The sequence below is a fragment of the Ascaphus truei genome, chromosome 20 (assembly GCF_040206685.1).
Source record: "Ascaphus truei isolate aAscTru1 chromosome 20, aAscTru1.hap1, whole genome shotgun sequence".
In the NCBI taxonomy this organism is placed as follows: domain Eukaryota; kingdom Metazoa; phylum Chordata; class Amphibia; order Anura; family Ascaphidae; genus Ascaphus; species Ascaphus truei.
The window spans coordinates 13,425,763-13,451,652 of record NC_134502.1 but is presented as its reverse complement, the minus strand read 5'-3'; the positions used below and the strand labels follow the sequence as shown (position 1 = coordinate 13,451,652).

The following is a 25,890-nucleotide window of genomic DNA, read 5'->3' as shown; positions in this document are numbered from 1 at the left end:
TTCCAAACAACATAAACAATATAAAAAAAATACATTAGCACCGAGCAGATTGAAACAACTGGATATCCCAGGGCTAAAACACAACAAGCCCAAGGGAAATTTCCGTCGTGGCAGAACAAGATGTTTAATGTGTAGGCATATTGTATCGGGTAATTCGTTTGCCTCTCATACAAATGGCTCCACACACAATATTAATAGCAATATTAATTGCATCACTACACGTCATATATGCTTTATCATGTCCTTGCCATATACAGTATATAGGATGCACTAAGCGACCTTTTAAATGTCAGGTTCTTAAAACACCGTAGAGCATATATTTAGTTAAATCCTTTGGTTAAGTGTTATAAGCCTGCAAGCCACGTCACAGCATGACCAGTAAGCAGGTCCTACCAGTATGACGTGGCTTGCAGGCTTGTAACGCTTTGGCCAAAGGGTTTAACTAAATGACCCTTACTCACGAGAATATTGAAGTATTTTACTATGTATTTTGTCACATTGGATGTAGCATTGGGCTTTTCTGTCTTTTGTTAGTATATATATAAAGATTTAGCAAACCATAATGTCTTTGGCGTAGCAGCACCGAAGGATTAATGCTGCAGGTGCTCCCATTCAGAAGCATGGATCCCCCTGCAGCACGATCCCGGCAGATGTCCCAAGCACCGTGGATTTTTCATTATTCGTCCACGGCACTGGGAAGAGTACATTTTGCTACATCTGTGTGTGTGTGTCACATACATACACATATATAAAAGTGTCCCCGTTCATATATTTTTTTCAGGCTCCCTCGGACCCCTCACAGCTCTCTCTGCACCCGAGGTTCACGTCTGGGACGTATCAAGCTTCTCCCTGATAGACGGGCGCCTGCTGCTCACCAGAGGAGAGGAGCAGGTAACAGCAGGAGCGTGGCGGAGACCGCTGTGACACTCTCACTATCTAACACTCAGCTGAGTTAATGCCGTATCCCCTAAACTAACTTTATGCAAAAATAACAGCCATATTAGAGCTCGTTAGCCCAGGATTAACATCACATTATCGATTCTTTAACTTGATGTTAACTTCAGTAAAGTTACATAACGGTCTTAGCGTTGCTTTTATTCTAACCACGCATCAGGTACTTTTGCTGGAGTGGAGAGACAGAGAAGAGCGAAATAATGTTGGAAATAACGCAATGTTATTTAAATCGTACCTAAATCTGGCGTTACACCCATCCAGTCACTGCAAAAGCCCTGTTTCAGGGTCTGGATGTGAGTAACGTCAAGTTTAGCTACCTTGATAAACGTCCTAGATAGGACAAAAAAATTGATAATATGGATTTTCCCCAGACCCGTGAGTGCCTGTAATGTTTTACGACATACACGCACCGTTTTAATAGTCCCGCAGGAGGAAGCCACAACTTCTATATTGACAAACAATTTTTAAAAAAGGTAAAAAAGAAGAGAGATGAAAAGAGTGGTGACCGTGAGAGAAGGGGGAGGGTGTGAGACTTAATAGTATGCTGATATTGAAAATGCTGCACTGTAATATGATGCTGGTTATCTAATAGTTAATAACAACCACGCAGTGCTGATCATGTATCTATACACTAATAATGAACACACTACAGTTTGCGCACAGTATGCCCTGCGCCCAAAGTTGACATCAAGGGAACCAGTTATTAAAAATTGGAGTATTGCTCATGTATGTACATTTTCTGGCAGGACGGCCTCGTGGTAGGGTCCGAAAAGTCCACACAGTGTATTTTTGGCCTTAAACTCTTCATTGGTTTATTTTTCCACATCAAAACACAGTAATTTACACTGTCCCTTTAAGACAAAACAAAAACCATAACAATAAAACCTGCTCCACAATAGGGAGACCAGCTAGACATACCAGAGTCTACCTAACTGACTGGCTAGCTAGGCTAGTTCCGGTCTAAACATTATATCTTCAATGTCAGGAAACCAAAACACAAAAGTCCTTAACTGTGGTGCTTCTCCAGGAAATCACTCTGGAACTGACACCATGCAGAAAGGGCAACTCTACATGCTAGGAAAGTTCTGAGACTGGGTGTGGGTCCCAGCTGGTTCCAGCAGACCCTGCATCCAGCAGACCTGGGGAACCGTACCAACCAGCATCCTTACTAGTTGGGGATAGTGCTTGTGGCAGCTTGCTAACTGCCTTTCAATACCCCCTTTTAAAGAGGAGTTCAGTCTTAACAATTTGGTCCACCTGCAGATTGTGTCTCCAGAGGAGATTAATCTCCTGCATTCTGAAAAGCATACATACTGCAAGCTCTAGCATACACAAACTGTGATTGTCACAATATATATACATAAACGACTACATTTTACATCATCATCTTCAGCCTTGGTCGACCCATTGCTGGATGAAGGCCTCCCAAGGATCTACCAGGTCAGGTACTGCTGGTTCAAGCCTTTTTTCTCCACATTGCTCCAGCAAATGTTCGGATTTCATCCTCTCATCTCACTTTTGGTCGTTGCCTTGGTCCTTTAATATCCCTTGGAATCCAGTCGAGTACCATCTTTGTCCAACAATAGCTACACAGTCACATAGTAGATGATGTTGAAAAAAGACATACGTCCATCAAGTTCAACTTATGCTAAATTTAAACGAGATACTTCAACCTATATTTGCACTTAAAGTATATTGATCCAGAGGAACGCAAACAAAAAACCCCAGTGAAATAACGTCTAATGATTTCTCATATAGGGAAAAATAAATGCCTTCCTGACTCCAAATATTGGCAATCCGATTACTCCGTGGATCAACATCCTTCCTCCTTGAACTGTCCCTGAATATATTTGTATATAATTTTCATCAGGGCTCGACAAATGCACTCGCCGCTCGTCCAGGGCAAGTGTATTTTTCCCGCTGTCGAGTGTTACCGACGGTGGGGTGGTGCGGCGTCTCCTGCATCTCTCTGTCAAACTTCAGTGTCTCCCCCTGCATCTCCCGTGAAAATGACGTCGCATTGTGTCCCGTTGCCATGGCAACGCGGCGTCGCAGCGATTTTCACGAGAGATGCAGGGGGAGACACAGAAGTTTGCCAGAGAGATGCAGGAGACGCCGCGCCACGCCTCAGCACCCCGCCGCCGGTAACACTCGACAGCAGGTAAAGTGAGGGGAGTGAGAGAGGGAAGGGGGTTCTAATTAGACAATTTTTTGGGGGGTGGGGCGAGTGCCTTTTTTTTCAGGCGAGTGCCTTTTTTCCCAATTTGTCGAGCCCTGGTTATCATGTTCCCTCTTAGACGCCTCTTTTCTATTGAAAACAAATCGAATTTAGCTAGCCTCACCTCATAAATCAGATTATCCATCCCCTTTATTAATTTGGTGGCTCTTCTCTGCACTTTCTCTAGTTCCATAATATATTTTCAAAGGAGTGGTGCCCAAAACTATACTCCATATTCAAGGTGTGGTCTTACTAATGCTTTATAAAGGGGCATCATCATTTTACTTCCCTTCCATCCATTGGGCATACTTTGGGCACTATTGCTAAGCCTGCTGTCTACAAACACTCCTAAATCCTTCTCCATGAAGGATTCCCCCAATTTATCCCCTTTTAATTTGTAAGTCGCCTGTTTATTCTTTTTCCCCAAATACATAACCTTACATTTATCTGTATTAAACTTCCTCTGCCATTTACAATGGCAAATATAAAAAGGATTGAGGGACAAAAAGGGGGGTAGGATATAGTGTACTATTTCAGTACAAAGGTAAAATCCCCCAAAATGTAGGTATTGCACTTAGAAGAATGACTTGCATAACAGGCATAAAGACATTAGAATTTTCTGCAATCTTATTCTCTTTTTTACATTTTGCCGCTGCCTTGTGAGGACATTTATATGAAAAAGATCCCCAGGAGATCTTTTGAGACATTTAGATTTAATGTAATACTATTAAATATTTAGGAATATTGTTTCCAGATTTCTACTCTTATATTCACACTTGGGCATCATTACACAAATATGCATTTACCTATATTTCTGAGCTATTAAATCATTTTTTACATTCACTCACTAAAATGTTTAGTTTTTTATTTTTATTTCTATCTGTTCTTTTAAAGCAGCAGTCCAAGCTGCCGTTTTTATTTTTAATTTTATTTTTTCCCCCTTTAATATGTGCATCAATAAAATCAGCACACTGACAAGCGATTAGCTAAATTGCTGCTCGTTCCATTCTCCTGTGATCAATCGGTGAAGATTCAGCTCGGTTCACTAAATGCCTGTCAGTGCAGCAGAAGAGGACCAAAAATGCAAAGTTCTGTGGGGAAGATCATGTGATAAGGCAGTCACTAGATACAATTGGTGCACTACTAGACACAGGGCAGGGCTCAAAAAAGGGGTGTGCCAGAGCCTGTTTCAGAAGAGGAAGGGGTGTGACTTTGTAAGTGGTTGCTGAAGTAACAAAAAATGCTTGTTATATTCTAATACATTAAAAATGTCATTCAGAGTTGTTGTTTTTTTTCATAGTATAGAACTAATTTATTTAAAAACACACATGTAGGATATTGCTTTGTCTGCGGACTTAAGCGTCATTGAATATGATATGTATATATATACTAGCTGAGAAACCCGGCGTTGCCCGGGATGTGAAGTGTGAATAAGTATGTGTAAATGTTGTATGTGAAAGTTGTAATGTGATGCCAATGTTATGTAATATTAGTTAGAATTGTGTTTGTAAATCAACAGTAGTAGAAAGCACATGTATATGAGGGCAAATGTTTGAAGTGTATGTTAGTTGTTACGGTAGTTATTTTTGAAAATGTTATTGTTGGAAATGCTTCTTGAAAGATGTGAATGTCCATTGTTGAGAGGAGTGTATTTGATGTAATGTTAAAGTGTGTGTTGTAAAATAATGTAGTAATAAAAGATGACAGTAGTGTATTGAGTGTCTTTCATTTTTTTTGTAATTTCTTATGGCAATATGTAGAGTTCATGGAAATTGAGGAAAGTCAATGTTCATTGTAATGCTTGTTTGTAAACGACATTTTTGGTAGTTCCAGTTGGAGCAAAGATGTACAATTGTTGGGGGGATCCAACTCTAGAGCACGCAACATATAACTGGCCGTGGGAGAAACATGGTGATTCTAAGTTGATACCAGTGCACTTTATAGATTGTCCTTGTGCTTTGTTAATGGTGATAGCAAAAGCTAGTTTGATGGGGAACTGTAGCCGTTTGAAAGTAAAAGGCATGTCTGTAGGAATGAGTGGAATGCGGGGGATGAAGACATCTTGGCCTTTGGCGTTGCCAGTTAAGATAGTAGCTTCAATTAGGTTGGGCATCAATGTTTTTATGCACAGTCTGGTTCCATTACAAAGGTTAGGTGTGTGTAGGTTGCGAAGTAGCATGATGGGTGCTCCAACTTTGAGGCGAAGATGATGTGGTGGCATCCCTGATGGTTCGAGGGAGTGTAGGAATTCAGGTGGATAGTTAACGGCTTCATCTCAATCCACAACTGTATCGATTGAGTTGTATTGAGTAATTGTGTTTGGAATAATGTCTTGAATTTGATGATTGATGTCATTGACAGAAGTATTTTTGGCAGCAAGGATGGCTCTTTCACAGAGCCACTGGTGGTTTGTGTAATTGTGTAAGAGATTTGGATAGACGTGATGTATGAGATCTTCAAGTGATGTCATCATGTGACAAAAATGTGTGGGAAAAGCAATTTCACCTGATGTTAAGTCAGTAGGTAAAGTGCCTTCACCTATTTGAAGAAGTGTGTGTGCAAAAAGTTGTTCATTTGAGTGGCCGAGAAGTTGGACTCGCATATTGGTTGTTAATGGAAAATGTTTGACATGTCGCCATAAAATAGAGGATTTAAGGCATGCATGAAGTTCGTCTGCTGGTGTGGATCGTGGTATGACTGGAAGTGTTTGTCTGAAATCACCAGCTAAAAGAATGACAGCACCACCCATTATTTGTTTATTGTTACGCAAGTCTTGCAAGGTTCTATTAAGGGCTTGAAGTGCTTTTTTATGCGCCATGGTACACTCATCCCAAACAATAAGTTTGCAAATTTGAAGAACACGGGCTTGGCCAGATGTCTTGGTAATATTACATGTTGGGTTTTCTTCATGAGCAATGTTTAGTGGTAATTTAAGAGCTGAGTGCACAGTTCTTCCTCCATCCATAAGAGTGGCTGCAATGCCAGATGATGCAAGTGCAAGTGCAACATGATTGTGCATTCTTATTTCTGCAAGGAGTAAATTTATGAGAAATGTTTTGCCTGTTCCACCTGGAGCATCAAGAAACAGGATTGCACCTTGTTCGTTGTTTATGTGCTGCATGATGTTGTCATAGGTGTTAAGTTGTTGTGGAATTAACATTGGTTTTCTTGTGGCAACATATTCTTGTAGTATGGAAATATTGTATTGTTTCTCTCGCATAAGGTCTGTATTGAGTACATCGTGATGATGACGTTGGGGAGCTTCTAGACCTAATTGAAGTAGTGTTTTGTTATTGATAGAGAGACATGTATCTTCTAACAATATGAGTACCTCGTTGAAAATGTCAGGTGAAAAGGTAACATTGAGTGATGGGTTGTGTCTCTGTGCTTTGTGAAGTATATCTTCACTCATGTGAGGTAGCGGGATAGGGGGAGGGACATTGGTGGCATGGTGTAGCGGGGTAGGGGGCCTCGCGGTCCGGTTGCGGTAGGGAGATGTGTGAGGTGCAGGAGATGTGAGGCGTGCTGTGCGGTTCGCGGGAGCTACACTGTGTGAGGTGAGGGGTATTTATTTGTGTTTGGTGTGCGTTTGTGTAGGTGTTGAAATGTTGTGTGTGTTTTTGTTTTGTGTTAATGTTGGCTGTGTGTGTGGCAGAATAGTGTGTGTATGTAATTATTGTGTGTGATTGTTGATTGTGTGGGGTGTGTGTGTGGATGAGTGAGTGTGTGATGTGATAGTGAGTGTGTGGTGTGTGAGTGTGTGTGTCAGTGTTGGTTAGTTGAGTGTTTGTGTGCAATAAATTAGACAGATGTGTAAATAGTAATGTTTTGTGTAAAATATGTTATTGAAAGGAAGAGGTGATTTATTGTGCTAGGTGTGTTAGTAGCGGAGGTGTTGTGTTGTTGTATATGTTTGTGTGTGGTGGGATGTTGATGTGCAATGGGAGTGGGTGGTGAGACGTGTAAATGTGCATTGTATTCAGTGTAGTGTGTATGGTGAAGGGTAGGTAATTGGAACAGTGGGTTGGGTGTGTGTGTTTGTTTAGTGGTGGTTGTGTTGTGTGTGGTAGTTAAGGTTATGTTGAAGTGTTGTTTTGTGTGTTGTATCAGCAGAGGAGGTTGGTGTGTGTGTGTGAGTACGTGTGTTGCGTGGTTGAGGGCGTGTGGCGTTGCTGAGTGCGTGTGTGTGTGCATGTGTTTGTGTATTTGTGTGTGTGTTGTGAGTGATGGTGTGTGGTGTGTGTGAGAGCATGTGTGTATGTGGCGTGTGTGATGGCATGTGTGTGTGTATGACGCATGTTGTGTGTGTGACGTGTGTGAGTGCGTGTTGTTGGTCATAGACATGTTGTAAATTGCATGTTTTTGAGTGTAGTGTGTGTATTATGAGGGTGAAGGTGAGGTGTGATTTGTTGTTATGTGTGGCATAGAATGACAGGATGTTTGCGTGTGTGTGTGTGTGTGTGTATGAGGGGGTTTTGTGTGGGTGAGTGTTGTGTGTGAGTGGTGGTGTGAGAAGTGTTTTAGAATAAATTATACAGACAGTGAAATTGTTAGGAAAACATATTTTATTGTAAGGAACAGCTGAGTTTCAGTGGTAGGTGTTGTCATACAGTGTGTGAGGTAGCGGGAGTGACATTGGTGGCATGCTGTTTGACTGTAGTCCGCGGCGTCGCGGTCCGGTTGCGGAGGGAGATGTGTGAGGTGCAGGAGATGTCAGGCGTGCTGGTTGTTCCGCAGGAGGTAGAGTGTGTGAGGTAGCGGGATAGCGGGAGTGACATCGGTGGCATGGTGTGTGGTGTGTGTGAGAGCATGTGTGTGTGTTGCTGGTGTGTGATGGCGTGTGTGTGTGTATGAGGCATGTTGTGTGTGTGACGTGTGTGAGTGCGTGTTGTTGGTCATACACATGTTAAAAATGGCATGTTTTTGAGTGTAGTGTGTGGCATAGAATGACAGGATGTTTGCGTGTGTGTGTGTGTATGAGGGGGTTTTGTGTGGGTGAGTGTTGTGTACATTATACAGACAGTAAAATAGTTAGGGAAACATATTTTATTTCAACGAACATCTGATTTCCAGTGGTAGGTGTTGTCATACACTGTGTGAGGTAGCGGGATAGGGGGAGGGACATCGTTGCCATGGTGTGTGAGTGTAGGCCGCGGCCTCGCGGTCCGGTTGCGGTAGGGAGCTGTGTGAGGTGCAGGAGATGAGGCGTGCTGTGCGGTCCGCGGGAGCTACACTGTGTGAGGTAGCGGGATAGGGGGAGGGACATCGTTGCCATGGTGTGTGAGTGTAGGCCGCGGCCTCGCGGTCCGGTTGCGGTAGGGAGCTGTGTGAGGTGCAGGAGATGTGGCGTGCTGTGCGGTTCGCGGGAGCTACACTGTGTGAGGTAGCGGGATAGGGGGAGGGACATCGTTGCCATGGTGTGTGAGTGTAGGCCGCGGCCTCGCGGTCCGGTTGCGGTAGGGAGATGTGTGAGGTGCAGGAGATGTGAGGCGTGCTGTGTGGTTCGCGGGAGCTACACTGTGTGAGCTAGCGGGATAGGGGGAGGGACATTGGTGGCATGGTGTAGCGGGGTAGGGGGCCTCGCGGTCTGGTTGCGGTAGGGAGCTGTGTGAGGTGCAGGAGATGAGGCGTGCTGTGCAGTTCGCGGGAGCTACACTGTGTGAGGTAGCGGGATAGGGGGAGGGACATTGGTGGCATGGTGTAGCGGGGTAGGGGGCCTCGCGGTCCGGTTGCGGAGGGAGATGTGTGAGGTGCAGGAGATGTGAGGCGTGCTGTGCGGTCCGCGGGAGCTACACTGTGTGAGGTAGCGGGATAGGGGGAGGGACATTGGTGGCATGGTGTAGCGGGGTAGGGGGCCTCGCGGTCCGGTTGCGGTAGGGAGATGTGTGAGGTGCAGGAGATGTGAGGCGTGCTGTGCGGTTCGCGGGAGCTACACTGTGTGAGGTAGCGGGATAGGGGGAGGGACATTGGTGGCATGGTGTAGCGGGGTAGGGGGCCTCGCGGTCCGGTTGCGGAGGGAGATGTGTGAGGTGCAGGAGATGTGAGGCGTGCTGTGCGGTCCGCGGGAGCTACACTGTGTGAGGTAGCGGGATAGGGGGAGGGACATTGGTGGCATGGTGTAGCGGGGTAGGGGGCCTCGCGGTCCGGTTGCGGTAGGGAGATGTGTGAGGTGCAGGAGATGTGAGGCGTGCTGTGCGGTTCGCGGGAGCTACACTGTGTGAGCTAGCGGGATAGGGGGAGGGACATTGGTGGCATGGTGTAGCGGGGTAGGGGGCCTCGCGGTCTGGTTGCGGTAGGGAGCTGTGTGAGGTGCAGGAGATGAGGCGTGCTGTGCGGTTCGCGGGAGCTACACTGTGTGAGGTAGCGGGATAGGGGAGGGACATTGGTGGCATGGTGTAGCGGGGTAGGGGGCCTCGCGGTCCGGTTGCGAAGGGAGATGTGTGAGGTGCAGGAGATGTGAGGCGTGCTGTGCGGTCCGCGGGAGCTACACTGTGTGAGGTAGCGGGATAGGGGGAGGGACATTGGTGGCATGGTGTAGCGGGGTAGGGGGCCTCGCGGTCCGGTTGCGGTAGGGAGATGTGTGAGGTGCAGGAGATGTGAGGCGTGCTGTGCGGTTCGCGGGAGCTACACTGTGTGAGGTAGCGGGATAGGGGGAGGGACATTGGTGGCATGGTGTAGCGGGGTAGGGGGCCTCGCGGTCCGGTTGCGGAGGGAGATGTGTGAGGTGCAGGAGATGTGAGGCGTGCTGTGCGGTCCGCGGGAGTTACACTGTGTGAGGTAGCGGGATAGGGGGAGGGACATTGGTGGCATGGTGTAGCGGGGTAGGGGGCCTCGCGGTCCGGTTGCGGTAGGGAGATGTGTGAGGTGCAGGAGATGTGAGGCGTGCTGTGCGGTCCGCGGGAGCTACACTGTGTGAGGTAGCGGGATAGGGGGAGGGACATTGGTGGCATGGTGTAGCGGGGTAGGGGGCCTCGCGGTCCGGTTGCGGAGGGAGATGTGTGAGGTGCAGGAGATGTGAGGCGTGCTGTGCGGTCCGCGGGAGCTACACTGTGTGAGGTAGCGGGATAGGGGGAGGGACATTGGTGGCATGGTGTAGCGGGGTAGGGGGCCTCGCGGTCCGGTTGCGGTAGGGAGATGTGTGAGGTGCAGGAGATGTGAGGCGTGCTGTGCGGTTCGCGGGAGCTACACTGTGTGAGGTAGCGGGATAGGGGGAGGGACATTGGTGGCATGGTGTAGCGGGGTAGGGGGCCTCGCGGTCCGGTTGCGGAGGGAGATGTGTGAGGTGCAGGAGATGTGAGGCGTGCTGTGCGGTCCGCGGGAGCTACACTGTGTGAGGTAGCGGGATAGGGGGAGGGACATTGGTGGCATGGTGTGAGTGGAGGCCGCGGCCTCGCGGTCCGGTTGCGGGAGGGAGATGTGTGGCGTGGAGGGGAGGGGGGGTTTGAAGAGGCAGTCTGCAGTGTTTGGTGTTGTGTGAATGTGTGTGTGTGCTCTGTTTGTGCGTTGTGTGTAGATTCTGTACCTCAGTGGTTCCCAAACTTTTTCGGTTCAAGGCTCCCCAAGGCAATCAGAATTTTTTCAAGGCTCCCCAAGGCGATCAGGATTTTTACGCGGCGCCCAAAGTAAAAACAAAGGTGTATATACATACCTAACAGTTGCAGTGCGCAGTTGGTGTCTCCCTCACACACTCTCACTCTCTCTGACCTCACTCTCTCTCTCTGACCTCACTCTCTCTGACCTCACTCTCTCTCTGACCTCACTCTCTCTCTGACCTCACTCTCTCTCTCACTCTCTCTCTCTCAGACCTCTCTCTCTCTCTCTGACCTCACACTCTCTCTGACCTCCCTCTCTCTCTCTCTGACCTCACTCTCTCTCTGACCTCACTCTCTCTCTCTGACCTCACTCTCTCTCTGACCTCACTCTCTCTCTCTCTGACCTCACTCTCTCTCTCTGACCTCTCTCTCTCTCTCTCTCTGACCTCACTCTCTCTCTCTGACCTCACTCTCTCTCTCTCTCTGACCTCACTCTCTCTCTCTCTCTGACATCACTCTCTCTCTGACCTCACTCTCTCTCTGTCTCCCGGTGCTGCTCCTCCAGCGTGCGCGCCGGGCCTCCCTCTCTCAGCGTCGCTGAGCCGGGCTGAACAGATGCACAAAGCCCCTGCATCTGTAATCAGCGCTGCCTGGCAGAGGAGACAGCAAGCGCGCTTGGTAGGCGGGTATCACTGTGTGTGTTTGTCACTTGGTAGCTGTCAGTGTGTGTGTGTGTTTGTCACTTGGTAGCTGTCAGTGTGTGTGTGTGTGTGTGTGTGTGTGTGTGTGTGTGTGTGTGTGTGTGTGTGTGTGTGTGTGTGTGTGTGTGTGTGTGTGTACATTATATAATATTTAAAAATGAAAAAAAAAAAAGACATGTGAGAATAAATTATTTATTAACATTGTGCAACTTTGATAAATATATTCACACGCACACACCACACACACATCACACACATCCATATACACCACACATACATATATACACACACACACACACACACATATATATATATATATATATATATATATATATATATACTAGCTGAGAAACCCGGCGTTGCCCGGGATGTGAAGTGTGAATAAGTATGTGTAAATGTTGTATGTGAAAGTTGTAATGTGATGCCAATGTTATGTAATATTAGTTAGAATTGTGTTTGTAAATCAACAGTAGTAGAAAGCACATGTATATGAGGGCAAATGTTTGAAGTGTATGTTAGTTGTTACGGTAGTTATTTTTGAAAATGTTATTGTTGGAAATGCTTCTTGAAAGATGTGAATGTCCATTGTTGAGAGGAGTGTATTTGATGTAATGTTAAAGTGTGTGTTGTAAAATAATGTAGTAATAAAAGATGACAGTAGTGTATTGAGTGTCTTTCATTTTTTTGTAATTTCTTATGGCAATATGTAGAGTTCATGGAAATTGAGGAAAGTCAATGTTCATTGTAATGCTTGTTTGTAAACGACATTTTTGGTAGTTCCAGTTGGAGCAAAGATGTACAATTGTTGGGGGGATCCAACTCTAGAGCACGCAACATATAACTGGCCGTGGGAGAAACATGGTGATTCTAAGTTGATACCAGTGCACTTTATAGATTGTCCTTGTGCTTTGTTAATGGTGATAGCAAAAGCTAGTTTGATGGGGAACTGTAGCCGTTTGAAAGTAAAAGGCATGTCTGTAGGAATGAGTGGAATGCGGGGGATGAAGACATCTTGGCCTTTGGCGTTGCCAGTTAAGATAGTAGCTTCAATTAGGTTGGGCATCAATGTTTTTATGCACAGTCTGGTTCCATTACAAAGGTTAGGTGTGTGTAGGTTGCGAAGTAGCATGATGGGTGCTCCAACTTTGAGGCGAAGATGATGTGGTGGCATCCCTGATGGTTCGAGGGAGTGTAGGAATTCAGGTGGATAGTTAACGGCTTCATCGCAATCCACAACTGTATCGATTGAGTTGTATTGAGTAATTGTGTTTGGAATAATGTCTTGAATTTGATGATTGATGTCATTGACAGAAGTATTTTTGGCAGCAAGGATGGCTCTTTCACAGAGCCACTGGTGGTTTGTGTAATTGTGTAAGAGATTTGGATAGACGTGATGTATGAGATCTTCAAGTGATGTCATCATGTGACAAAAATGTGTGGGAAAAGCAATTTCACCTGATGTTAAGTCAGTAGGTAAAGTGCCTTCAACTATTTGAAGAAGTGTGTGTGCAAAAAGTTGTTCATTTGAGTGGCCGAGAAGTTGGACTCGCATATTGGTTGTTAATGGAAAATGTTTGACATGTCGCCATAAAATAGAGGATTTAAGGCATGCATGAAGTTCGTCTGCTGGTGTGGATCGTGGTATGACTGGAAGTGTTTGTCTGAAATCACCAGCTAAAAGAATGACAGCACCACCCATTATTTGTTTATTGTTACGCAAGTCTTGCAAGGTTCTATTAAGGGCTTGAAGTGCTTTTTTATGCGCCATGGTACACTCATCCCAAACAATAAGTTTGCAAATTTGAAGAACACGGGCTTGGCCAGATGTCTTGGTAATATTACATGTTGGGTTTTCTTCATGAGCAATGTTTAGTGGTAATTTAAGAGCTGAGTGCACAGTTCTTCCTCCATCCATAAGAGTGGCTGCAATGCCAGATGCTGCAAGTGCAAGTGCAACATGATTGTGCATTCTTATTTCTGCAAGGAGTAAATTTATGAGAAATGTTTTGCCTGTTCCACCTGGAGCATCAAGAAACAGGATTGCACCTTGTTCGTTGTTTATGTGCTGCATGATGTTGTCATAGGTGTTAAGTTGTTGTGGAATTAACATTGGTTTTCTTGTGGCAACATATTCTTGTAGTATGGAAATATTGTATTGTTTCTCTCGCATAAGGTCTGTATTGAGTACATCGTGATGATGACGTTGGGGAGCTTCTAGACCTAATTGAAGTAGTGTTTTGTTATTGATAGAGAGACATGTATCTTCTAACAATATGAGTACCTCGTTGAAAATGTCAGGTGAAAAGGTAACATTGAGTGATGGGTTGTGTCTCTGTGCTTTGTGAAGTATATCTTCACTCATGTGAGGTAGCGGGATAGGGGGAGGGACATTGGTGGCATGGTGTAGCGGGGTAGGGTGCCTCGCGGTCCGGTTGCGGTAGGGAGATGTGTGAGGTGCAGGAGATGTGAGGCGTGCTGTGCGGTTCGCGGGAGCTACACTGTGTGAGGTGAGGGGTATTTATTTGTGTTTGGTGTGCGTTTGTGTAGGTGTTGAAATGTTGTGTGTGTTTTTGTTTTGTGTTAATGTTGGCTGTGTGTGTGGCAGAATAGTGTGTGTATGTAATTATTGTGTGTGATTGTTGATTGTGTGGGGTGTGTGTGTGGATGAGTGAGTGTGTGATGTGATAGTGAGTGTGTGGTGTGTGAGTGTGTGTGTCAGTGTTGGTTAGTTGAGTGTTTGTGTGCAATAAATTAGACAGATGTGTAAATAGTAATGTTTTGTGTAAAATATGTTATTGAAAGGAAGAGGTGATTTATTGTGCTAGGTGTGTTAGTAGCGGAGGTGTTGTGTTGTTGTATATGTTTGTGTGTGGTGGGATGTTGATGTGCAATGGGAGTGGGTGGTGAGACGTGTAAATGTGCATTGTATTCAGTGTAGTGTGTATGGTGAAGGGTAGGTAATTGGAACAGTGGGTTGGGTGTGTGTGTTTGTTTAGTGGTGGTTGTGTTGTGTGTGGTAGTTAAGGTTATGTTGAAGTGTTGTTTTGTGTGTTGTATCAGCAGAGGAGGTTGGTGTGTGTGTGTGAGTACGTGTGTTGCGTGGTTGAGGGCGTGTGGCGTTGCTGAGTGCGTGTGTGTGTGCATGTGTTTGTGTATTTGTGTGTGTGTTGTGTGTGATGGTGTGTGGTGTGTGTGAGAGCATGTGTGTATGTGGCGTGTGTGATGGCATGTGTGTGTGTATGAGGCATGTTGTGTGTGTGACGTGTGTGAGTGCGTGTTGTTGGTCATAGACATGTTGTAAATTGCATGTTTTTGAGTGTAGTGTGTGTATTATGAGGGTGAAGGTGAGGTGTGATTTGTTGTTATGTGTGGCATAGAATGACAGGATGTTTGCGTGTGTGTGTGTGTGTGTATGAGGGGGTTTTGTGTGGGTGAGTGTTGTGTGTGAGTGGTGGTGTGAGAAGTGTTTTAGAATAAATTATACAGACAGTGAAATTGTTAGGAAAACATATTTTATTGTAAGGAACAGCTGAGTTTCAGTGGTAGGTGTTGTCATACAGTGTGTGAGGTAGCGGGAGTGACATTGGTGGCATGCTGTTTGACTGTAGTCCGCGGCGTCGCGGTCCGGTTGCGGAGGGAGATGTGTGAGGTGCAGGAGATGTCAGGCGTGCTGGTTGTTCCGCAGGAGGTAGAGTGTGTGAGGTAGCGGGATAGCGGGAGTGACATCGGTGGCATGGTGTGTGGTGTGTGTGAGAGCATGTGTGTGTGTTGCTGGTGTGTGATGGCGTGTGTGTGTGTATGAGGCATGTTGTGTGTGTGACGTGTGTGAGTGCGTGTTGTTGGTCATACACATGTTAAAAATGGCATGTTTTTGAGTGTAGTGTGTGGCATAGAATGACAGGATGTTTGCGTGTGTGTGTGTGTGTGTATGAGGGGGTTTTGTGTGGGTGAGTGTTGTGTACATTATACAGACAGTAAAATAGTTAGGAAAACATATTTTATTTCAACGAACATCTGATTTCCAGTGGTAGGTGTTGTCATACACTGTGTGAGGTAGCGGGATAGGGGGAGGAACATTGGTGGCATGGTGTGTGAGTGTAGGCCGCGGCCTCGCGGTCCGGTTGCGGTAGGGAGCTGTGTGAGGTGCAGGAGATGAGGCGTGCTGTGCGGTCCGCGGGAGCTACACTGTGTGAGGTAGCGGGATAGGGGGAGGGACATCGTTGCCATGGTGTGTGAGTGTAGGCCGCGGCCTCGCGGTCCGGTTGCGGTAGGGAGCTGTGTGAGGTGCAGGAGATGAGGCGTGCTGTGCGGTCCGCGGGAGCTACACTGTGTGAGGTAGCGGGATAGGGGGAGGAACATTGGTGGCATGGTGTGTGAGTGTAGGCCGCGGCCTCGCGGTCCGGTTGCGGTAGGGAGCTGTGTGAGGTGCAGGAGATGAGGCGTGCTGTGCGGTCCGCGGGAGCTACACTGTGTGAGGTAGCGGGATAGGGGGAGGGACATCGTTGCCATGGTGTGTGAGTGTAGGCCGCGGCCTCGCGGTCCGGTTGCGGTAGGGAGCTGTGTGAGGTGCAGGAGATGTGGCGTGCTGTGCGGTTCGCGGGAGCTACACTGTGTGAGGTAGCGGGATAGGGGGAGGGACATCGTTGCCATGGTGTGTGAGTGTAGGCCGCGGCCTCGCGGTCCGGTTGCGGTAGGGAGATGTGTGAGGTGCAGGAGATGTGAGGCGTGCTGTGCGGTCCGCGGGAGCTACACTGTGTGAGGTAGCGGGATAGGGGGAGGGACATTGGTGGCATGGTGTAGCGGGGTAGGGGGCCTCGCGGTCCGGTTGCGGTAGGGAGATGTGTGAGGTGCAGGAGATGTGAGGCGTGCTGTGCGGTTCGCGGGAGCTACACTGTGTGAGCTAGCGGGATAGGGGGAGGGACATTGGTGGCATGGTGTAGCGGGGTAGGGGGCCTCGCGGTCTGGTTGCAGTAGGGAGCTGTGTGAGGTGCAGGAGATGAGGCGTGCTGTGCGGTTCGCGGGAGCTACACTGTGTGAGGTAGCGGGATAGGGGGAGGGACATTGGTGGCATGGTGTAGCGGGGTAGGGGGCCTCGCGGTCCGGTTGCGGAGGGAGATGTGTGAGGTGCAGGAGATGTGAGGCGTGCTGTGCGGTCCGCGGGAGCTACACTGTGTGAGGTAGCGGGATAGGGGGAGGGACATTGGTGGCATGGTGTAGCGGGGTAGGGGGCCTCGCGGTCCGGTTGCGGTAGGGAGATGTGTGAGGTGCAGGAGATGTGAGGCGTGCTGTGCGGTTCGCGGGAGCTACACTGTGTGAGGTAGCGGGATAGGGGGAGGGACATTGGTGGCATGGTGTAGCGGGGTAGGGGGCCTCGCGGTCCGGTTGCGGTAGGGAGATGTGTGAGGTGCAGGAGATGTGAGGCGTGCTGTGCGGTTCGCGGGAGCTACACTGTGTGAGCTAGCGGGATAGGGGGAGGGACATTGGTGGCATGGTGTAGCGGGGTAGGGGGCCTCGCGGTCTGGTTGCGGTAGGGAGCTGTGTGAGGTGCAGGAGATGAGGCGTGCTGTGCGGTTCGCGGGAGCTACACTGTGTGAGGTAGCGGGATAGGGGAGGGACATTGGTGGCATGGTGTAGCGGGGTAGGGGGCCTCGCGGTCCGGTTGCGGAGGGAGATGTGTGAGGTGCAGGAGATGTGAGGCGTGCTGTGCGGTCCGCGGGAGCTACACTGTGTGAGGTAGCGGGATAGGGGGAGGGACATTGGTGGCATGGTGTAGCGGGGTAGGGGGCCTCGCGGTCCGGTTGCGGTAGGGTGTGAGGTGCAGGAGATGTGAGGCGTGCTGTGCGGTTCGCGGGAGCTACACTGTGTGAGGTAGCGGGATAGGGGGAGGGACATTGGTGGCATGGTGTAGCGGGGTAGGGGGCCTCGCGGTCCGGTTGCGGAGGGAGATGTGTGAGGTGCAGGAGATGTGAGGCGTGCTGTGCGGTCCGCGGGAGCTGCACTGTGTGAGGTAGCGGGATAGGGGGAGGGACATTGGTGGCATGGTGTAGCGGGGTAGGGGGCCTCGCGGTCCGGTTGCGGTAGGGAGATGTGTGAGGTGCAGGAGATGTGAGGCGTGCTGTGCGGTCCGCGGGAGCTACACTGTGTGAGGTAGCGGGATAGGGGGAGGGACATTGGTGGCATGGTGTAGCGGGGTAGGGGGCCTCGCGGTCCGGTTGCGGAGGGAGATGTGTGAGGTGCAGGAGATGTGAGGCGTGCTGTGCGGTCCGCGGGAGCTACACTGTGTGAGCTAGCGGGATAGGGGGAGGGACATTGGTGGCATGGGGTAGGGGGCCTCGCGGTCCGGTTGCGGAGGGAGATGTGTGAGGTGCAGGAGATGTGAGGCGTGCTGTGCGGTCCGCGGGAGCTACACTGTGTGAGGTAGCGGGATAGGGGGAGGGACATTGGTGGCATGGTGTAGCGGGGTAGGGGGCCTCGCGGTCCAGTTGCGGTAGGGAGCTGTGTGAGGTGCAGGAGATGTGGCGTGCTGTGCGGTTCGCGGGAGCTACACTGTGTGAGGTAGCGGGATAGGGGGAGGGACATCGTTGCCATGGTGTGTGAGTGGAGGCCGCGGCCTCGCGGTCCGGTTGCGGGAGGGAGATGTGTGGCGTGGAGGGGAGGGGGGGTTTGAAGAGGCAGTCTGCAGTGTTTGGTGTTGTGTGAATGTGTGTGTGTGCTCTGTTTGTGCGTTGTGTGTAGATTCTGTACCTCAGTGGTTCCCAAACTTTTTCGGTTCAAGGCTCCCCAAGGCAATCAGAATTTTTTCAAGGCTCCCCAAGGCGATCAGGATTTTTACGCGGCGCCCAAAGTAAAAACAAAGGTGTATATACATACCTAACAGTTGCAGTGCGCAGTTGGTGTCTCCCTCACACACTCTCACTCTCTCTGACCTCACTCTCTCTCTCTGACCTCACTCTCTCTGACCTCACTCTCTCTCTGACCTCACTCTCTCTCTCTCTGACTTCACTCTCTCTCTGACCTCCCTCTCTCTCTCTCTGACCTCACACTCTCTCTGACCTCCCTCTCTCTCTCTCTGACCTCACTCTCTCTCTGACCTCACTCTCTCTCTCTGACCTCACTCTCTCTCTGACCTCACTCTCTCTCTCTCTCTCTGACCTCACTCTCTCTCTCTGACCTCTCTCTCTCTCTCTCTGACCTCACTCTCTCTCTCTGACCTCACTCTCTCTCTCTCTGACCTCACTCTCTCTCTCTCTCTGACATCACTCTCTCTCTGACCTCACTCTCTCTCTGTCTCCCGGTGCTGCTCCTCCAGCGTGCGCGCCGGGCCTCCCTCTCTCAGCGTCGCTGAGCCGGGCTGAACAGATGCACAAAGCCCCTGCATCTGTAATCAGCGCTGCCTGGCAGAGGAGACAGCAAGCGCGCTTGGTAGGCGGGTATCACTGTGTGTGTTTGTCACTTGGTAGCTGTCAGTGTGTGTGTGTGTGTGTGTGTTTGTCACTTGGTAGCTGTCAGTGTGTGTGTGTGTGTGTGTGTGTGTGTGTGTGTGTGTGTGTGTGTGTGTGTGTGTGTGTGTGTGTGTGTGTGTGTGTGTGTGTGTGTGTGTGTGTGTGTGTGTGTGTGTGTGTGTACATTATATAATATTTAAAAATGAAAAAAAAAAAGACATGTGAGAATAAATTATTTATTAACATTGTGCAACTTTGATAAATATATTCACACGCACACACCACACACACATCACACACATCCATATACACCACACATACATATATACACACACACACACACACACACACACATATATATATATATATATATATATATATATATATATATCACACATACATATATATATATATATATATATATATATATATATATATATATATATATATATATATATATATATATATATATCTATATATACATACATACACACACACACACACCACACATATATATACACCATATATATATATACACCACACATACATATATACACACCACACATTATATATATATATATATATATATATATATATATATTGTGACAAACGGCTTACTCCGGGGCTCCGCCGTCTGTCCGGGACTGTTAGAACACGGTCTTTTAGGGTAGGTTAAATGATGAGACGTCACGTACTGTTCCTTTAAACAGGCTATGCCTGGTTTATTCAGTCCCAGGCACTGAGACTGCCACAGTTTAAACAGAAAACAAAGCCAAACAAAAAGCTGCTCGTCTGAGCGATAACTTAAACTTAGATGTCCCTAACTCAGAGTTGGAAGTGGCTTGTCCACTTCCACCAACAAAATAAGTACCTTTGCAGTCTTTAGACAAACTAACAGAATGAATAAAGCGATTTGGGAAAGAGGCTTTCTCACCCCTCTGCAGTTCAGCAGCCTTCCAGGCTCTTGGGCGGGGCCCAGAGGAAACAGGAAACAGGTCTTATATACCTGAACTCTAATCAGCATGACAGGTGACAGAAAACAGGCAGCAGACAAACTGTGGAATGGAGTGCCTGTACCACGAGGCTGCCCTGTTCAGCTTAGACAGGACAGAAACTGTTCAGTATCCTGGGAGCCCTGTATATGGAGTTTATTACCAACCCCTGGTTTCTGTCACATATCCTCCCCCCCAGCTCAGACCTCGAGGGGTGAGCGACCATGGATATTAGGGAGTGCATCCTTGACAACCCGTCGGCATTGCCATGTTTGTGCCCCGACCTGTGTTCCACAGAAAATTTAAAGGGCTGTAGGCTTAGGAACCACCTGGTCACCCTAGCGTTCTTCTCCCTATTTTGACACATCCAGGTAAGGGGTGCATGATCTGTGACCAATCGGAACTTTCTCCCCAACAGATAGTACTTGAGTGTCTCTACAGCCCACTTTATTGCGAGACACTCTTTCTCGACTATGGAGTAATTTTTCTCCTGGGGATTTAGTTTCCTACTTAAATAAAGGATGGGGTGCTCCTCCCCTTGAGACTCCTGGGAGAGTACCGCCCCCAGCCCTACCTCAGATGCGTCGGTTTGGACTACGAACTCTTTGGAGAAGTCAGGTGTGACCAACACTGGTTGGGCACAGAGAGCTTCTTTCAGGCTTCTAAAGGCCTGTTCGGCTTCGGGGGACCACTTTACCATTAGCGGTCCTCTTGCTTTTGTGAGGTCGGTTAGTGGGGTTGCCTTAGTTGCAAAATTGGGAATAAACCTCCTATAGTAGCCAATTAACCCCAAAAAGGTCCTTACTTGTTTTTTTGTGACTGGCCTTGGCCAATTTTGTATCGCCTCTACTTTGAGTGTTTGTGGTTTGAGTAACCCTCTACCAATAGAATACCCCAGATACTTGGCCTCCTCCAGACCAATAGTGCATTTAGCGGGGTTAGCAGTTAGTCCAGCAGACCGAACTGCGTCGAGCACAGCTTGGACCTTTGGAAGGTGGGACTGCCAATCTTCACTATGGATTACCACATCATCCAGGTAGGCGGCAGCGTACCGAACATGTGGTTTTAAAATTTTATCCATCATTCTTTGGAATGTGGCGGGAGCTCCATGTAAGCCAAAAGGCAGCACCTTATATTGAAAGAGGCCGTCTGGGGTTGAGAAGGCTGTTTTTTCTTTTGCCCTTTCTGTGAGGGGAACCTGCCAGTACCCTTTTGTTAGGTCTAGGGTTGTGAGATATCGGGCTTTGCCCAGTCTCTCTACAAGTTCATCCACCCTGGGCATAGGATAAGTATCAAAATTTGACACCGCGTTTAGTTTCCGGTAGTCATTACAAAACCTTGTTGTACCGTCTGGCTTTGGGACTAAAACTATAGGGCTGTTCCACCCACTTTGGGATTCCTCAATTACGCCTAGTTTTAGCATTTTTTTAACCTCTAAACTTATAGCCTCTCTCTTGGCCTCTGGGATTCGGTACGGTTTAAGGTTAACTCGGACCCCCGGTTCAGAGACTATGTCATGTTTAATTACGTTAGTTTTACCTGGCTGTGTAGAGAAGATTTCTTTGTTCCTTCTCACTAAACTCTGGACCTCTCGTTTCTGATGCACGGATAGTGTTTCAGCTATGCTAACCTCTGGGTCAGTTTCTTGATTCTCTGACGGACCTGGGGGTACTAGGGTTAACAAGACCTCTCTATCTTTCCAGGGCTTGAGTAGGTTTATATGGTAAATTTGCTCAGGTTTCCTCCTACCTGGCTGCCTTACCCTATAATTTACTTCTCCCACTCTTTCCAAGACCTCATATGGCCCATGCCATTTAGCAAGGAATTTACTCTCCACGGTGGGAACCAGAACTAGTACCCTATCACCTGGAAAAAAAATTCTGACCCTAGCACCCTTATTATACGTATTCCTTTGTGCTTCTTGAGCTTTCTCCATGTGTTCCCTCACTATGGGTAGGACTGCAGCAATGCGGTCCTGCATTTGGGCAACATGCTCTATTACACTTCTGTAAGGGGTAACCTCGTGTTCCCAAGTTTCTTTGGCTATATCCAGTAAGCCCCTTGGATGTCGGCCATACAATAGTTCAAACGGGGAGAAGCCTGTGGATGACTGGGGAACTTCCCTAATGGCAAATAACAGGTATGGTAACAAACAGTCCCAGTTTTTCCCATCCTTATCGACCGCCCGGCGTAACATGCTCTTTAAGGTTTTATTGAACCTTTCCACTAAACCATCTGTTTGTGGATGATAGACTGAGGTTCTGAGATGCTTGATTTTTAGGAGTTTACATAGCTCTTTTGTTACTTGGGACATAAATGGTGTTCCCTGGTCAGATAAGATCTCTTTAGGAATTCCGACCCGGGAAAACAGAAGTACTAACTCTTTTGCTATGTTTTTAGCAGAGGTGCTACGTAGGGGAACTGCCTCCGGATATCGGGTAGCATAATCTAATATTACCAATATATGCTGATGTCCCCTAGCAGACTTTATTAGGGGTCCTACTAGATCCATAGCAATCCGGTCAAATGGTACCTCTATTATGGGAAGGGGTACCAATGGGCTGCGGTATGCTTTGAACGGGGCGGTGATCTGACATTCTGGGCATGAGGAACAATAGTTTGTAATTTCTGCCAGAACCCCAGGCCAATAAAAGCTTCGGAGAACCTTTTCTTTTGTCTTTTCCACCCCTAGGTGTCCCCCCAATGGATGACTATGTGCGAGGTGTAATACTACGTTACGGAATGTCCGTGGTACCAACAATTGTTTAGTTGTAACTGATTTTCTTTTATCAACCCGATATACTAGGTCGTTCTCTACCTCGAAGTAGGGGTAAGCAAGTGACCTATCTGGTTGGCCATGAGTACTATTCTGGTCCCGTATATTTCCCCTTGCTACCGCTAATGTGGGGTCCTCCCACTGGGCCTTCTTAAAACTCCCAGGACTGACCTCTAGGTCAGCGAGGGTCTTATCCTGTACTGGGGTGGTAAGTGCCTGATCAACATCTTGATTTGGGGTATTCCCTACCAAAGTAGTGATGGGGAAGGGAATTTCACAGCACTCCTCCTTTTCCCCTTTCTTATTTGGGCCCTCGTCAACCTCCATTTCTGAAAAAGGGAAAGGATTTGTTTCTTCTAACACTTCGTTATGGTCTGCTATTGAACTCTGGGCGCTATTCTGAGCTGGGGACCACATTTTTAGAAAATGGGGAAAGTCGGTCCCTATTAACACATCATGTGCCAGTTTGGGTACAACACCCACCTTGAAATCTAAAGAACCAAATTCTGTTTCAAAAAAAACATCAACAGTGGAATATTCATGATTATCCCCATGTATACAACAAATTGCCACTCTTTGTGAACTGTTTACCTGTTTCTTCTTAATGGGCAATAGGTATTCGGACACTAGTGTGACCATACTCCCAGAGTCAAGAAGTGCCCGAACCCTCTTACCATTAACCTTTACAAATGCCCACAGATGGTTATTCAAGGGGTCCTCTGGGCTAGGGCCCATACATTGGGACAACAGCGAATAAGGTTCCACGCTGTTGCATTGCATGGGCTCATCATTTAGTGGGCAGATTTTTGCTGTGTGGCCCCTCTCATGACAATTTACACATTTAGGTACATAGTCTGTGTCCCACTTAGAGCCTTTTCCCGGCTCCCCATGTTGGCTATTGCCCTTAGTGTGCGAACCACTGTTGCTGGTGCTGCGTGAAGGTGGTCGCCGCTCTTCAGCTCCCCTTAACCCCGGTACCCTTTTACCGTCTCTGGAAGAGTCCTGGAACCTCGGGTAGTGGGGTTGCTCCACGACTGTGGGTTGCGGGTGCTCTCCTGCTGCATTGTACCTTTCTACGAGGGCCACAAGCTCATCCGCATTGTGGGGGTCACTCCGACTGACCCAATGGCGTAAGGCAGAGGGAAGTTTCCTCAAGAACTGGTCCATGACCAACCGTTCCACGATGTGGCTTGCTGAGTTGATCTCGGGTTGTAGCCACTTCCGGGCGAGGTGGATGAGGTCATACATCTGGCTTCGGGTGGCTTTATCCATCGTGAAGGACCATGCGTGAAACCTTTGGGCGCGAACAGCCGTGGTTACGCCGAGGCGGGCGAGGATCTCGAACTTCAATTTTGCATAGACGTTAGCATCGGCTGGCTCTAGATCAAAGTAAGCCTTCTGGGGTTCGCCGCTTAGGAAGGGTGCGATTAGACCAGCCCACTCAGCTTCTGGCCATCCCTCTCTCTGTGCCGTGCGTTCAAACGTGAGAAGATAGGCTTCCACATCATCCGAGGGTCCCATCTTCTGAAGGTAGTGGCTTGCCCTGGTCATTTTCGGTACTGGGGCTGCCGCTGCCAGTGGAAGGTTACTGATAGTCTCCCTCAGGATCTCGAGTTCCTGCTGTAAGCCCTGAGCGAACCGCTGTTGCTCCTCTTTCAGCAAGCGGTTTGTCTCTTGCTGGTTTGCATTCGCCTGTTGCAGGGCTTCATTTGCGTCTCTCTGGACAGCGACATTGCGTACCAGCGCACTCACCACGTCTTCCATCTTGTTTGGAGAGAGAGAAAAAAAACCTTTTTTTTTTTTTTTTTTTTTTTTTAAAGTTCTTTAACCCCCAGACCTTTTAGTGTTCTGCCCGCATTCTCCACCATATGTGACAAACGGCTTACTCCGGGGCTCCGCCGTCTGTCCGGGACTGTTAGAACACGGTCTTTTAGGGTAGGTTAAATGATGAGACGTCACGTACTGTTCCTTTAAACAGGCTATGCCTGGTTTATTCAGTCCCAGGCACTGAGACTGCCACAGTTTAAACAGAAAACAAAGCCAAACAAAAAGCTGCTCGTCTGAGCGATAACTTAAACTTAGATGTCCCTAACTCAGAGTTGGAAGTGGCTTGTCCACTTCCACCAACAAAATAAGTACCTTTGCAGTCTTTAGACAAACTAACAGAATGAATAAAGCGATTTGGGAAAGAGGCTTTCTCACCCCTCTGCAGTTCAGCAGCCTTCCAGGCTCTTGGGCGGGGCCCAGAGGAAACAGGAAACAGGTCTTATATACCTGAACTCTAATCAGCATGACAGGTGACAGAAAACAGGCAGCAGACAAACTGTGGAATGGAGTGCCTGTACCACGAGGCTGCCCTGTTCAGCTTAGACAGGACAGAAACTGTTCAGTATCCTGGGAGCCCTGTATATGGAGTTTATTACCAACCCCTGGTTTCTGTCACAATATATATATATACACACACACCACACATACATACACACACATATATACAAACACACACACACACACCACACATATATACACACCCTGCATATCGTTGTTCACACACACACACAACACACACCCTGCAGCCCGTTTTTCACACACACCCTGCAGCCCGTTTTACACACACACACACACACACACACACACACACACACACACACACACACACACACACACACACACACACACACACACACACACACACACACACACACACACACACACACTGACAGCTACCAAGTGACAAACACACACACACACACACTGACAGCTACCAAGTGACAAACACACACAGTGATACCCGCCTACCAAGCGCGCTTGCTGTCTCCTCTGCCAGGCAGCGCTGATTACAGATGCAGGGGCTTTGTGCATCTGTTCAGCCCGGCTCAGCGACGCTGAGAGAGGGAGGCCCGGCGCGCACGCTGGAGGAGCAGCACCGGGAGACAGAGAGAGAGTGAGGTCAGAGAGAGAGTGATGTCAGAGAGAGAGAGAGAGAGAGTGAGGTCAGAGAGACAGAGAGTGAGGTCAGAGAGAGAGAGTGAGGTCAGAGAGAGAGAGAGAGAGGTCAGAGAGAGAGAGTGAGGTCAGAGAGAGAGAGAGAGAGTGAGGTCAGAGAGAGAGTGAGGTCAGAGAGAGAGAGTGAGGTCAGAGAGAGAGAGAGTGAGGTCAGAGAGAGAGTGAGGTCAGAGAGAGAGAGAGGGAGGTCAGAGAGAGTGTGAGGTCAGAGAGAGAGAGAGAGGTCTGAGAGAGAGAGAGTGAGAGAGAGAGTGAGGTCAGAGAGAGAGAGA

At 48.2% G+C, this 25,890-nt stretch overlaps 1 protein-coding gene across 1 annotated transcript in view; it reads left to right on the top strand.

Annotated features, from left to right (window-relative positions):
* Positions 1-25,890, top strand: part of RASAL3 (RAS protein activator like 3) — a 105,967-nt gene that overhangs the window by 36,412 nt on the left and 43,665 nt on the right. The window contains exon 2 of the mRNA XM_075577301.1: positions 782-891. Coding sequence (XP_075433416.1) covers positions 782-891 — 110 coding nt within the window. The remainder of the gene's footprint in view (positions 1-781; positions 892-25,890) is intronic.